The sequence below is a fragment of the Phycodurus eques genome, chromosome 14 (assembly GCF_024500275.1).
Source record: "Phycodurus eques isolate BA_2022a chromosome 14, UOR_Pequ_1.1, whole genome shotgun sequence".
Classification (NCBI taxonomy): Eukaryota; Metazoa; Chordata; class Actinopteri; order Syngnathiformes; family Syngnathidae; genus Phycodurus; species Phycodurus eques.
In genome coordinates this window covers 1,343,664-1,357,266 of record NC_084538.1, presented here as the reverse complement: position 1 = coordinate 1,357,266, position 13,603 = coordinate 1,343,664, and the positions used below count along the sequence as shown (strand labels likewise).

General features: G+C 45.3%; 1 protein-coding gene across 7 annotated transcripts in view; it reads left to right on the top strand.

The window, feature by feature from the left end:
• The window catches only part of fgfr3 (fibroblast growth factor receptor 3), a 65,074-nt gene that overhangs the window by 26,062 nt on the left and 25,409 nt on the right, over positions 1–13,603 (top strand). For all 7 annotated transcript variants that reach the window (XM_061695597.1, XM_061695596.1, XM_061695595.1 and 4 more), the window contains one exon: positions 6,588–6,757. In XM_061695597.1, coding sequence (XP_061551581.1) covers positions 6,588–6,757 — 170 coding nt within the window. The remainder of the gene's footprint in view (positions 1–6,587; positions 6,758–13,603) is intronic.

The following is a 13,603-nucleotide window of genomic DNA, read 5'->3' as shown; positions in this document are numbered from 1 at the left end:
GGGTCAAGCGGAAGCTCTGTTCACAATACGGGCGCAATAAAATTGAACGCACAAAAAACAAACAGCGAGATTAGGGTGGCAAAATGGCACGGCCGGTTGCGTTGTGGCGCCACGGAGCGCACGCACGCGCTTGAGGCCGAATGTTGGCGGAAACAAGGTGACGCAAAGTCGCACAAAATGGACGATCGGTGTTTGTAATGCGGAGGTCGGCCATCTTAAGATATTTGTGTGTTTTGGAATGTGCTGGACACTGGAAGACACAGTGTGTGTGTGTGTGCGTGCGCGCGCGCGCATGCGTGTGTGTCTGTATAAATTGCGTGTGAGTGTGAAGTATTGGTGCGTGTGTGTTTAGTATGTATATAGGTGTGTTGTGTGTAGAAACGTGTGTGTGTGTGTTTGTGTATGTGATATTTGTGTGTGTGTGTGTTTGTGTATGTGATATTTGTGTGTGTGTGTGTGTGTGGGAGAGAGAGTGTGCACGGACATGGGTGTGTTTGTGAGCGTGGGTACGTGTTAGTGTGTTTCTGTGTGTGTGTGTGTAGGAATGCGACCAGGCTAATCTGCGGCGTGTTCTTGTTTACGCTGGCAGTCAAGCAGAGCGCCGCTGGCTCGCCAGCCCGTGCTACGCTACGCTACGCTAACCCGCCCGCTGGCCGCCATTCTTGTTCTGCGCACCTTCAAAGAGTCTAATCGCCACTCCAATTGCCCTCGGTGTGTGCGTGCGTGCGTTTGTGTGTGTGTGTCACAGGCGTCGGCGGGGGCAAATGACACAATTAGGCAATTATCCTCCGCCGCACCCCCTTTGACCACGTGGCCGCCTGACCGGCGTGTCGACCCGCACGTTTCGTGCTAATGGCCGTTGGCTTTAATCACAGTGCGAAGGGCCTGCTCCCACACGACGGCAACAACTCCTGACCCCGACGCACCCCCTTCGACATCCCAACAGAGTTGACGCACCCTCTTTACACCCACACAAATCCTCCCCCAAAATTGAAGTCAAAGTAGACCAAACTTTTCTCGCCACTCACCCCCTTTGACATTCCGGGAGTTTGCGCACCCCCTCTCCCTTGCGCACATCTTTAAAAAGTCCAACAGTCGCCCACTTTTGAAGCCACTAACCCCCTTTCAGCCTCCCAACAAAGTTGCCACACCCCTTCTCCCTTGCACACACCCTCAAAAAAAGTCCCAATTTAAGCCGCACACCCGCTTTAACATCTTGACAGAGTTCTCCCCTGCACACGCCCTAAAAATATAAAGCCCTCATTTCCCATACTTTTTCAAGCCACACGACGCTTCAACATCCTCCATTTAATAAATAAATGTCAAAAGTTGGCACACCTCCTAAAACTTCCTTTGCGCACACCCGGTCATAATTTCCCCAACTTCTTAAGCCATCCCGACAGAGTGCACACCCTTCAAAAAAAGCGAACGGTCCCCAAATTGTTAAGCCATGGATCCCCTTCCAACATCCTCACAGAGTTGCCGCACCTTTATTCAATTAAACGTTTCCCAAACATTTGAAGACGCGCACCCCCTTCGACAGAGTTGGGGCACCTATCAACACTTTTTAAGTTGGCGCACCCCCTCCCTCCTGCAAAATGCGCCGGCATTTTGAAGTCAGGCACCCCTTTCAATATCCCGACAAAACGGGTTCACCCGCAAAATTTCCCAAACTTTGTAAGCCGCGCACCCCTTCTTCAATATCCTGACAGTGTTTGCGCACCCTCTAAATAGTCGGCGAGTGCGGCCCCAGTAGTGGATGAGCAGCTGATATTTGAATGTCACTCTGTCCTGTGCCGCGTCTACTCCAACGCGCACGGAAACTTCATCCCGTGTCTAATTGGTGGTTTGGTATTTCCTCTGCGCGGCGGGGCACCCCCCACCCCCCACCCCCCAGCTCCCCTCGCGCCCGGAGGGACGTCGATAACCACACGGAGGTATGCGGCGTCCGGGTGCGGCGCCTCGTCACGTCCACCTGTCAGCGGGCGCGGGCAGGAAATCCCAGCGGCCGACTAAAAGTACACGAAAAGTACACGATGTTGTTTTGGCAGCAAGTTGTGATGCCTCAAGGCACATCGCCACTGCCGCTATCGGATCTTTTGAGAATCGACGATCCTCTCGACTAGTCCGTCAAGTCATTGAGTAATGCTGGACTTTTTACCTGAAACTACATATCACGTTGGTACTGAGTGTACGGCAAAAAATCGGTGTGCAGAATTTGAGACGATACTAAACGGTTAGAATTCCCGATTATTATTAGTACGCTAGCGATTAGCATTTTCGGTCAAAAAAGACAAATTGCCCTTCTACTCACTCATACTTAGCATGTTCTATGTACATTACGCATCTAATAGTGACTCAAAAATCACTTCCAGGCGCTCCTCTGTCGTCTTTGGCAACGTTTTCCACTGGCCCAACACGGCGTGCGCCTGCATCAAATGTCCGTGCGGCAAACATGGTTCCAGGTGGCCCTTTTATTCACGTTTTTTATTGGCTCGAGGAAGAAATTGTTGCGTCGACCAACCAACTTTTGCGTTCGACTTAGCAGACTTCGAAGACTTTGTTTTTTTATTTTTCCAACCCTACACAGTCTTTAGCGGGAGAAAACGTTTTTTTAGCTACAAGTAGCCATGATGTATGTGGCCCTGTCGCATCTTCGTCTTCTTCGTTGTCTTTTTAGACGTCCACAGTTTGCATTATGCTTTCGTCTTCTACGCTTCTTTTTTTGTTGTCTTCTACAGTTGTCGTCTGTGTTCGTCTCCGGTTTGTGTCGTATTGTTTGTCGTCTTACTGCGTATGGGAGCTCCTGGTGTTCGTCGCCGTCTTCTACGGTTCTTTTTCCTTTTGTTCTCGATTTCATGTCTTTCTTGGACATTTCACGTCTTTGTCTTCATCTTCACCGGTTGGCATGTTCTTTGTTTCCAGTTTACATTTTGTATCCTCTTCTCCAGTTTGTTTCGTCTTTGTTTGTTGCCTTTTACGTCTTTGTCTTAATTCCACCATTTGTGTCGTCTTCTACAGTCGGTATCGTATTCATTTTTTTCCCCGCCGTTCTTGTGTGTTTTTTTGCGCCCTTCTCCGATTCACGTCTTCTTCCGACGGTCAGCATCCGGTTGGTCTTCTGTAGTTGGCGTCTTCATCGTTTTTGGTGGCGACGTCATCCACAGTTTGCGCATTGTTTTTCCCGTGCGATTTGCAACTTCTTCTTTGTTGTCTTCTTGTACATTTAGCGTCTTCGTTTTGTCCGTTGCTTTTTCTGCGTCTTTGTCTTCGTCTTTTTCCTTGATTTGCGTCTTTCTTTTGTACAGTTCGCATCTTCTTCGTCGCCTACGGGTCAAGTCTTCTGCAAGTTCTTGTAGTTTGTGTCTTTATCTTCTTCTATGGTTTGCTTTTTTGTTTTCTTCTCCGGTTCGCGTCTTCTTCTTTGCCTTCCACGGTTCTCGTACTCGTTTGTCGTTTAGGGTTAACGTCTTTCTCGTCTTTTTCTTTTTCTTTCTGGCTTTGTTGGCTGTTGCGGCGCAGGCGGGATGGGAGAAGCTACTGAAAACGCAGTAGTGAGCATATTTTGAATGTGAAGCACTCATACCGACCTTCTGGATTTTCATAACGGCGTATCGGGAAAGCGTTTCATCCCTTCTCAGCGCGTTCGATACGGAGCCGAGAACGCCCGAAGAATAACAAGAAATAACCCTGGTGTGTTTCGGGGGGCAGCTAAATCTGCAACACAGGCTGGATTGTGCGCTTTTGGGTGAAAACACACGATGATGGCTGACAGCGGAGGTTTGCAGCAGAGGAGCAGGACCACACATCAAGAGGCTATAAAATGTGTGCGTGTGGTTGATGGCGACGCCAAGAAAAGTGAGCGGCGGCGGCGGCCGGCGTCTCCTCGCAGCCCCGGCCGACTCGAGAAGGAAATAATCAAATCCAGCAGCTAATTCCCTTTTAAGGTGGAACCCAAGTGTTGCTTGAAGTCAGCAGAGAAGAGCGACGACCAATTTGACACGCGCGCGCGCGCGCACACACGTACAGTCATCATCCTGATGACGCCGGAGTTTCCACAAAACTGACATTTCACAGACAGAAGACTTTTCGCCTCGAAGAAATATGACTTCAATCTTTCAATAGTCATATTTTTAATTTAACTTTAATCCCACAATATTTTCACTTTTTGAAGTGCTATTTTTTAGCCCAACATTCAGTTTTCTTTCTTGGAAAAAAAAGAATAGCCTGATAAAATTCTGTCTTTTGTCTCAATCAAATGCAACTTTATCTTACGATACAAAGGCAATCTTACAATAACTCATTGTTGTAACGTACTTATTTGGTCTCGCTAAAATGCGGCTTTATTCCGCTCATACTAAAACTAAGAAAATGACTTTAATCTTCCATATTGTGACTACTTTTTATTTTACATTTTTTTTATGGCTTTCATCTCTTCATATTTGCCTATTTAAAAATCATACAGCGCTTACTCTCATAATATTGTGACTTTTTCCTAATGGACTTTTTAGCCTGTGATTAAGGACTGTACGGATAAACTTGACTTGACCTGACCTGACCTGGTATCGGTTTTTGCCCCCCTCCCAAATCGGACGAGACTTGAATCTCATAACATTCTGATGTTTAAAAATAAGACTGCAATTTTTTTTTTTTTTTTTAATATGACTTTAATCTGTAGATTAAGTTTCTGATGTATTTTGTCTGGAAGAAAAATACAACTTTGTTCCAATTTTTTTGTTGCAATATTCAGATTTTTTTCTCTCAAAATAGAAATACAACAGTAATCTTCTTTATTTATGGAAAAAAAATGCAACTTCAATCCTGTACTATTCCCACTTTTGTTCCACCGAGCACACTTCATTTATTTGGGTAAGTTGCCACTTTTTGCCCCCTTTTACGAAACTCAGAGACTTGGATGGTTTGGACACGTCCAGAGGAGAGAGAGAGAGAGAGAGAGAGAGAGAGAGAGAGAGAGAAAGAAAGTGTTGGTAGAAGGATGATGAGGACGGAGCTGCCAGGCAAGAGAGCGAGAGGAAGAGCAAAGAGAAGGTTGATGGATGTCGTGAGGGAAGACATGAGAGCAGTCGGTGTTGGAGAGGAGGATGCGGGAGGAAAAGGATGACGCGCTGTGGCGACCCCTGACGGGACAAAACCCGAAGGAAAAGAAGAAGACGAAGAAGAAGAAGAAGGAGTGTTGTAGCGTTTTTGACCGTCTGTTGATTGATTGACAAGAGAAACGGTCACGATGCAACATTCCAAAGCACGCTGTGCCCAACTGAAGCAGACCGCTTTTTTATTTTTAATCACGTTAAACGCGTCGTCACGCCGTCGCCGTCGGAAAGACAGGTGTGTGCTGCACCTTTTGGCACTGACATCTGTGTTGAGCAGACCACATAAAGAAGAAGAAGAAGACGAAGAAGAAGAAGAAGAAGCCTGCCCACCCTGCTGCTGGACGCTCAGGATTATTTCCAACACGCACATTGAGATGCTAATGAGCTCCTCTCACTCCTTCTGCTGCTTCTAAAAAAGTAAAAGAGACATCTGATGAGCGGTCAACCACCTCCCCGGCTTTTGTCGAGTTGCGGGGGGGCAGAGGGCACAATGGCGCCCCCTCTGCTGTCATTATCGTGCGCCGGCGTGTGAGAACAAGTCAATAAATCACCCTGGCAGCGTCGTGAATGGCAGAATTTTTGCACGCCAAAAAGGAAAACGCCGCGGCCGCCCGACGTCCTCCGCAAGTGTTTTGCATCCTAGAAAGATCCGTCAACGTGCCTTGAGCAGCGTCTTGGCTCTTGGGGAGGCGGCGTCCTATTTTTTTCTTTCTTCTTCTTTAGGGCGTGAACCTCGATTATACCCCCCGAGTCTGCTAAAATACATACAGTGGATAGAAAAAGTCTACACACCCCTGTTCAAATGTCAGCTGATAAGACCCGAAACAAATGTATTCCACCATTACTGTGACCTATAACCTTTATGAGTCAATTGGGAAAAAAAAAAAAGTTAAAATAAGCAACTGAGACAACGTGGTTGCACAAGTGTGCACACCCTCTGCACACTGAGGATGTGGCTTTGTACAGAATGAATCAGTCATATTCAAAATCCTCTTAAATGGCAGTCAGCGCACACCTGCCACCTCGGATTCACCCCAAATAAAGTTTAGAAGATCTAGGAGGCTTTTCCTGACATTTTTGTAGTCCCATCTCGGGGACGATAGAAAGACACATTTTGATTTTTTGATTTTTTTTTGGGGTTTTCCTGTTTTCAGTCAATTGGGATTACCTTTTTTTTCTTCTATTTGCTAAATGCCAGAATAGTGAAAGAAGAATTGTTTTTTATATATATAAAAAATATATATAACAGACACTAAATACAGTCATGCTGGAGCATTATTTTGTGTGTGTGTGTACATATTTTTTTTCTAAATATATATGTGTGGCTCGAATAAGATGTGTTTTGAATCTCACGAAAATATAACATAATACGATATTTAAAAAATGTAATATCAAAACCTCGCTCTTGGAAAAATCTGATATTTAAAGTCAACGTTTCTCTCTTTGTTCTTCTTCCGCGGTGTTTTTGGCCGACAGAAGCGCCGTACTGGATCAGGCCGGACCGGATGGACAAGAAGCTCCTGGCCGTGCCGGCCGCCAACACGGTCAAGTTCCGCTGCGCCGCGTCGGGCAACCCCACGCCCGCCATCCGCTGGCTCAAGAACGGCAAAGAGTTCAAAGGGGAGCAGCGCATGGGCGGCATCAAGGTCAGCCCGGTCCGCCCTCGTCTTTCTTACTTCTCCCCCGAAAAGAAAAACTTATTGTCCACAAAGGTGTAACCTATTGGGCTACGAGAGCGGACTCGGCTTGGTTCACGCAACTTGACGAATCGTAAAACACCGACCTGGATACTGAATATCGTCTAGGCCAACTAAAACCTCCAAAACCACAGACCACTTCGCTGTGCATTTAGTGTAAACGTGTCACCTGGTTGATAAAAATCTTCAAACACTGGATTCATCTGTGTGGCTTGTCTGTCATCCAGGTTAGGCAACGACGAAGGTTCCGTCTTCAACAAGCGACCAGAGTCGCTTGTTTCATCTGCCAATATGGCGATTTTTTTTCTCCCCCCAAAAAAATGGACTCCTTTTTTTTTTTCTAATCCCAAGTGACTTAAAATATATTGTGACTTTTTTTCTCCAACCGTGTGCCGTATTCTCTTCAACGAACGAACATCATTTTCCACCTTTTTTGTCGAGAGAAGAAATACAAATTTAATTTGGTAGAATAATCTCCTTTCTAAGAAAAGAAAAGCTTTCTTGAAAAATCTAACTTCAATATTTCATCTCTGGTTTATTAGTTTGCATTAATCTCATTTAAAGTACCATTTTTTGAAATGACTTCCATCTTATTAATTCTGACATTTTCATTTGAAAAAAATGACTTCAATATGGTAATAGTGTGACTTTTGCGGGGGGAAATGGTCTTTAATCATAACCTTTTTTTCCCCCGAACACAATACTTTTTAAATAGTAGTTAAATTTGGGGGGTATGAAAAAATACTTCAATTTGCAGAAATATTTTTGAAGAAAAAAAGTACTTGAACATTGTTGTATTCTGATTTTATTTCACAGGCAAATACTACTTTAATCTCTTAACAGTATTGAAAATGAGTCTTTTTTTACAGAACGTTCCGAGGGATAAAGCACTAAGTGGGATACTGAATATCATCTATTCTAAGCCTGATAAAACAACAATATTGCTCAATTACGGTAAAAAGTGTTTATTTTCGGGAAAGTCTACAACAGCACAAATAATTTGCAGTGCAAGAACAACGAATACAATTATTTTGATATCGAAAAAGAACTCGGAATGTACAAAAACAAAGCATTGGATGAAATAAACGAAATAAAATGTCAAGATTTGAGGTACCTGAAACAAGGGTGACCCAAAAAAAAGATTTCAAAAACAAATAGAACGGAGAATCATTGGTCCAGAAAGAAGGAAAATCCACATGAACTATCTTAATGGGAAGATTTTTTTTTTTTTTTTTGTTGGGTCAGCGTGGCTCGGCGGACTGTTGATGGCCCCCGGCGGTCGGCGGTCGGCGGGCCGACCGACTCTGCCGGGGAGCCTTTGAATCCGCGGCCGTCTAAAAGCGGAGAAAGCGATCCCGCTCATCTTCTCACGGCGAATAAAGGTCAGGATCACCCCGCCGGGACGCACGCCCTCCGTAGAATTCCGGACCCCCCCTGGGCGAAGACCACCAAAATAAATAATGCGGCGTTGAAACCGGAGTGCCGCTGCGATACTTGAACGCTGGCCCGAAAGCGCGGCGTTGACAGCGAGGCGGCGGCGCCGCAAGCAGCTGCCCGGCTGACTTTTGTCATCGTTCCCGCCGGCGGGATCGCCGAGCGTGCCGGGTGCGGGTGGCAACCGAGCGGCGCGCCGCAAAGTTGTCTTTTCGTTGAACAGCAACACAAGACGTTCGCTCACACCGCGACTTTGCGGCGTTGACTGTGTTTGATAGCGGAGGCGGCAGATTTGCCATTTTTCAGAATTTCATTGTGTCAGTCGGTCTCTGCTTTGATTTTGGAAGCAATCAAACAACATTTCGAGGACATCGCAAGACCGCTGGAAAATGGACCGAAAATGTCCGCTTTGAACCAAAAGGGCACACTTGATGTGTCTTTTGGGGCATGACCTTTTTGTCAGTCTGCCCATGATGGACACGCCTTCCAAATTTCACGTCGCCAAGTCAAACTGGATTCGGGGGCTGCGATTCGACAAGATGAGCGCTTCAAGCCGAAATGGCTGACTGCCTGTGTCTTTTGCGGGATGGGTTCTGGAGACTTTTTTGTGAGTCAACTCATTCTGGACACGCCAACCTGAGTTTATGTTGCTCACTCAAACTGGATTTGGGGGCGGAATTTTAAAGGAGAGTAAATAGTCACTTCCAAAAAATGGCAGCCTTTGCGTACGTTTCAGAGAATTGCCCCTTGAAACTTTAGTGGGTCTCGTCTCGCCATGCCAAATTTCACGTTGCTAAGTGAAAGTGGCTGTGGGGGCCGATTTTTATGTGGTTAGTGTGGGAAAAGTGTTGGCGTTGTCCTTTAAAGAGTTAACGTAAGGGGATCCCGTCGCTATTAACAGTTTACGGAGATCTCCGACATCTGCTCCCAGCGGGCCGCCGGCAGTTGTCCTCCCCCTCGCACCTGTCGCCAGAACTCCGGCGCAGCCGCCGAGCTAAAAGGTTTGCGTCCCCGCGTTAGCGGCATGCTAATCCCACGCTTGGATTTCATCAGCTGGCCGATCGCCTGCGGGAATTGGACGTTGTTTTTTTGAATTTGGCGACGGCGGGACGTCAAAACGTTGCATTTAGCGTGTCAGTTAGCGTCTGAGCTGAGTTGATGTTGAAGCCAATGGGGGCTCATTAGCGCGGGAGGTTAAGTGCCTCCAGTCATCCTCGATCCAGCCTCGACCTTTCCCACAAGCCCAGCGCTGCGAGACGTTGACGCGTTTGTGCGTGAGACTTCGAAGTCCTGCTCCCCGTTCTCTGCAGTTGCCGTTCGCGTAGCCGCCTCGGCACCGCCGCCGGTGCTAACTTCCAAGCCAGGAAATTCCGTGTCGGCACCGTCCGCACAGAAGAGCGACGTGTAAAAGGCCGGCTTCGACCCGTGCTGTGAAAGGCCCGCGGGGCTGCAACTAACTTGTAGTTTCGATTCATCGCTCGATTATTTTTTTTCAATGAATCTGATTTAAAAACCGTTTTTCATTTCCATCCCTTTATTCGAAAACGAGACATTATTACAAATTGACAGAGCACAAAATGCACTAACGTAACATGTCATACAATCAGTTTGGCCGAGTTAAAGCAGCGGTTTGCAAACGTCTTCTTTTGATTCAACACAAAAGGATAATCAGTCTGCTTTCGTGGCGTCTGACAGAAATCGCAGAATGTTTCGTGTGGAGAGGCTGCAATTTGGACAATCGGAAGGTTTCGGAACAATCCATTCTCGAAAAAAGAGTTGTTGAGATAATCGGCTGATTGAGGGGCGGTGACACACCCCCACGGTGACCTCCAGAGCGACGAGACCGCCCGGGTCTCGGGGGTCGAGCGGTCGTCGCCTCGCTCGCGTTCAACGGACGACATCGTTCCCCGACCGACAGCCGCCGCGCTTAATCCGCTTTGTTTGCGCTGACGCGATTGTGTCGATATGCGGAAACCATCTCGAGAACGAGGCTACGGCGAAAAGCACGAAATGGTGAGGGCGAGGTGTCGTATCCGTGTCGCGGCGTCTCGCCATCCTTCCGATCAAGTACAACGCGACGTCATATTCTTTTCTCAGAAATTCATTCATTCAAATGAGTTCTTTTTGTCTTTTTTTTTTTTTTTTACTAAATGTAATGACATTTTTTTGATTGATCAATAAAAAATGAGATGTATTCAAAATTTTAGTACTAAAATCACATTAAATTGAAATTCAATTTTATTCGATGATTTTATTGAATACAGTTGCATTTCAAATTGAATAAAAAATTAAATAAAATAGAAACAAAATAAAAAAAATTTTTTTTATTAAATCAAGGTAAATACAAAATATATTACATTTGAGTTTAGTACAATGTGAATTAAATAACATTTTAATTGAAGTAATACACTAACAAAAAGATTTGTCATTGAAAAACAGTTGAATTAAAATTGCATAGAAAATGCGATTTAAATTACGGCACAGGATATACATGTATGTATATGTTCATACAAACTACATTGAAAAGGTACATAAAATTGTACCTTAATGAAAGTTTAAAAACAAACTTTTGTTTTTTAGGGGGTAAAAACATTTTTCGGGAAAAGAGAGAAATTGGTATTTTTTTCAAGAAAAACTTCATCTCGTCAGTTGCTGATTTTCTTTCCGACAAAATCATACAAATTTCAAGGAAAAAAATGATAATCTTACGAGAAGGAAGTTGTATTTTTTCCTTTTATCTTAATTTTTGGCCAACACACCCAAATATTTTTCAGGAAATCATTTCTTTTCATGACAAATCAAGTTATGATAAAAGAAAACGTTCTGTTTTTTTAAGGGGATTTCTTTTCATGAGAAATAAAGTCTGACTTGCGCATACCACGAGCGTTCCTCGTGGCAGACTTCGGGAATGACTGCGGACGTTCCCACGGCCGACCGACGTAAGCTCCTTAATGGTTTAATTCCGTTGGGAATTGGGGATGGAAGGATTAGGTGGGACTCATGCTGCAGCTCGCCTTTAAACGGCCTTCCTCTTCACGTTTTTTTTTTTTTTTTTTTTTTTTTCCCCCCGCAGTAGAAGTGCCGCAATTCATCGACAACTAATCGATCATATTGATCTATTTTCGATGAATCGTTCAGAGCGGCGATCGTCAAAGCGTGGTGCGTGGGCTCCCTCTAGTGGTACGCGAAAGAGCCGCTGCCTATGTAAAGTTGACTTGCATTGAAGGTTTTAGCGCACCGCATTTAAGATGCATTTTAATGGGCTCACTCAAGTGCAGTTTTTTCCTGCCTCGGCTTAAGCACAGTGAAACAGCGGCTTGCGATAATATTCAATCTACTTTTTAAGAATAAAATCTGTCTGCTTTTTGAGGGACACCTACCTAGCCGTGTGACGCTACTGTCTTTTCGTGTTAGTCGCGATGGTGGTCCTTCAGTATTTTTAGGCGGTACTTCGGGCCAAAGTTTGAAAAGCCTCGTTCGGCTCGGAATTGTCCAAATCTTTCTGGTGTGCGCCTCTCAACAGTAAATATTCTCCGATTTCTGTCGTCCTCCGTGAAAGCAGACCGATTATCTTTTGTGTTTAAACAAAAGAAGACAATTGCAAACATCTGCTCGGACTTCGGAAAACAACGATCGCTTTACGATTTCACACCGAAGCGCCAAACGTCCGACCGCGCGAAAAGGTCAACGCGTCCGTCATCACTCCCTCTCCTGTCATATTGCTCAATTCTTATTTGGTTGCTTTTGTTTCATCATTAAACAATACCAAATGAACGACATGCGGTTAATAAGCGGGAATAGGAACAAACAAAAGGTTTTGCAATAAACTTAAATGGCAACTAAGTTTTTATCCGATGAAGGGAAGTGTTGGCTAGCGACAGCCCGAGCGCTCCGCGTCGCGTGTATGTAGCGCGGAGCTACGTCGGCGGTCTCGGCCGCGGCTTTCCTCGCTCGTCTTGTTTTTCCTTCTTGTCGGGTCGCGGCTCGCCGGAGACGACGGGGTGGAGCCGGCCGGCCGGCCAGCCAGATTTGGCTTTTTTTCTTGTTGTTGTTGTTTTTTTGTTTTTTTTCTCGGTCAACGGCTCCGCTCAGCACACGCGGCCTTAATAATATTTCCGCGCTTTTTCCACGTGGCCGCCTTGGACGGCGTAGCAGCTGCGATATCACCGGTCCTCCAATATTTCTTGCGTTCATTGCGTTGGTTTTGGTTTCTTTCCTCAAATTGGTTAATTCCAAGGTTTTTTTTTGTGTAGGGGTGTCTATTAGCTCATTAAATGTATTAAGTGGGTTGGTGAAAGGATAAAAGACACCAAAATATTGGCAGAGAAAATGTTTTTGATTCAATAATTGGTTAATTACTATAATTAAATGAAATAAAATTGTTAACATAGAATTGAAAAATAGTAGTGCAGCGTTTTATGAAATAATTGGTTAATTAAGTATATAATTATCTTTCTGTCATAAAAAATATTGTGTGCATGATTATTTTATTTAAAAAAAAAAAAAGTAAAAATACATGAAATACACACGTGAGCGAAACAAGCTATATACAGTGGCTACGTAAAGTATTCAGACCCCCTTAAATCTTTCACTCTTTGCTAAAATCATTTCCGTTCATTTGTTCCCCCTCAATGTACACACAGCACAAATGTTGACATTTTGCAGATTTCTTCAAAAAGAAAAAGCGAAATATCACACAGCCAAAAGTATTCCGACCCTTTGCCGAGTATTTGGTAGAAGCCCCCTTTGGAGCTAATACAGCCATGAGTGACGCAACAGGTTTTTCCCACCCGGATTTGGGGATCCTCTGCCATTCCTCCTTGCGGATCCTCTCCAGTTCTGTCAGGTTGGATGGTAAACGTTGGTGGGCAGCCATTTCCGGGTCTCTCCGGAGATGCTCAATTGGGTTTAAGTCGGGGCTCTGGCCGGGCCATTGAAGAACAGTCACGGAGTTGTTCCGAAGCCACTCCTTTGGTATTTTAGCTGTGCGCTGAGGGTCGTTGTCTCGTTTGAAGGTGAACCTCCGGCCCGGTCTTCGGTTCCGAGCACTGTGGAGAAGGTTTTCATCCGGGATATCCCTGTACTTGGCCGCATTCATCTCTCCTTCGATTGCAACCGGTCGTCCTGTCCCTGCGGCTGCAAAACACCCCGCAGCACGACGCTGCCACCACCGTGCTTCACTGTTGGGACCGGATTGGACACGTGATGAGCAGTGCCTGGTTTTCTCCACGCACGCCGCAGAGAATGAAGGCCGAAAAGGTCTATCTTGGTCTCATCAGACCAGAGAATCTTATTTCTCACCATCTTAAAAGTCCTTCAGGTGTTTTTTTTTTTTTTTTTTAGCAAACTCCATTTGGGCTT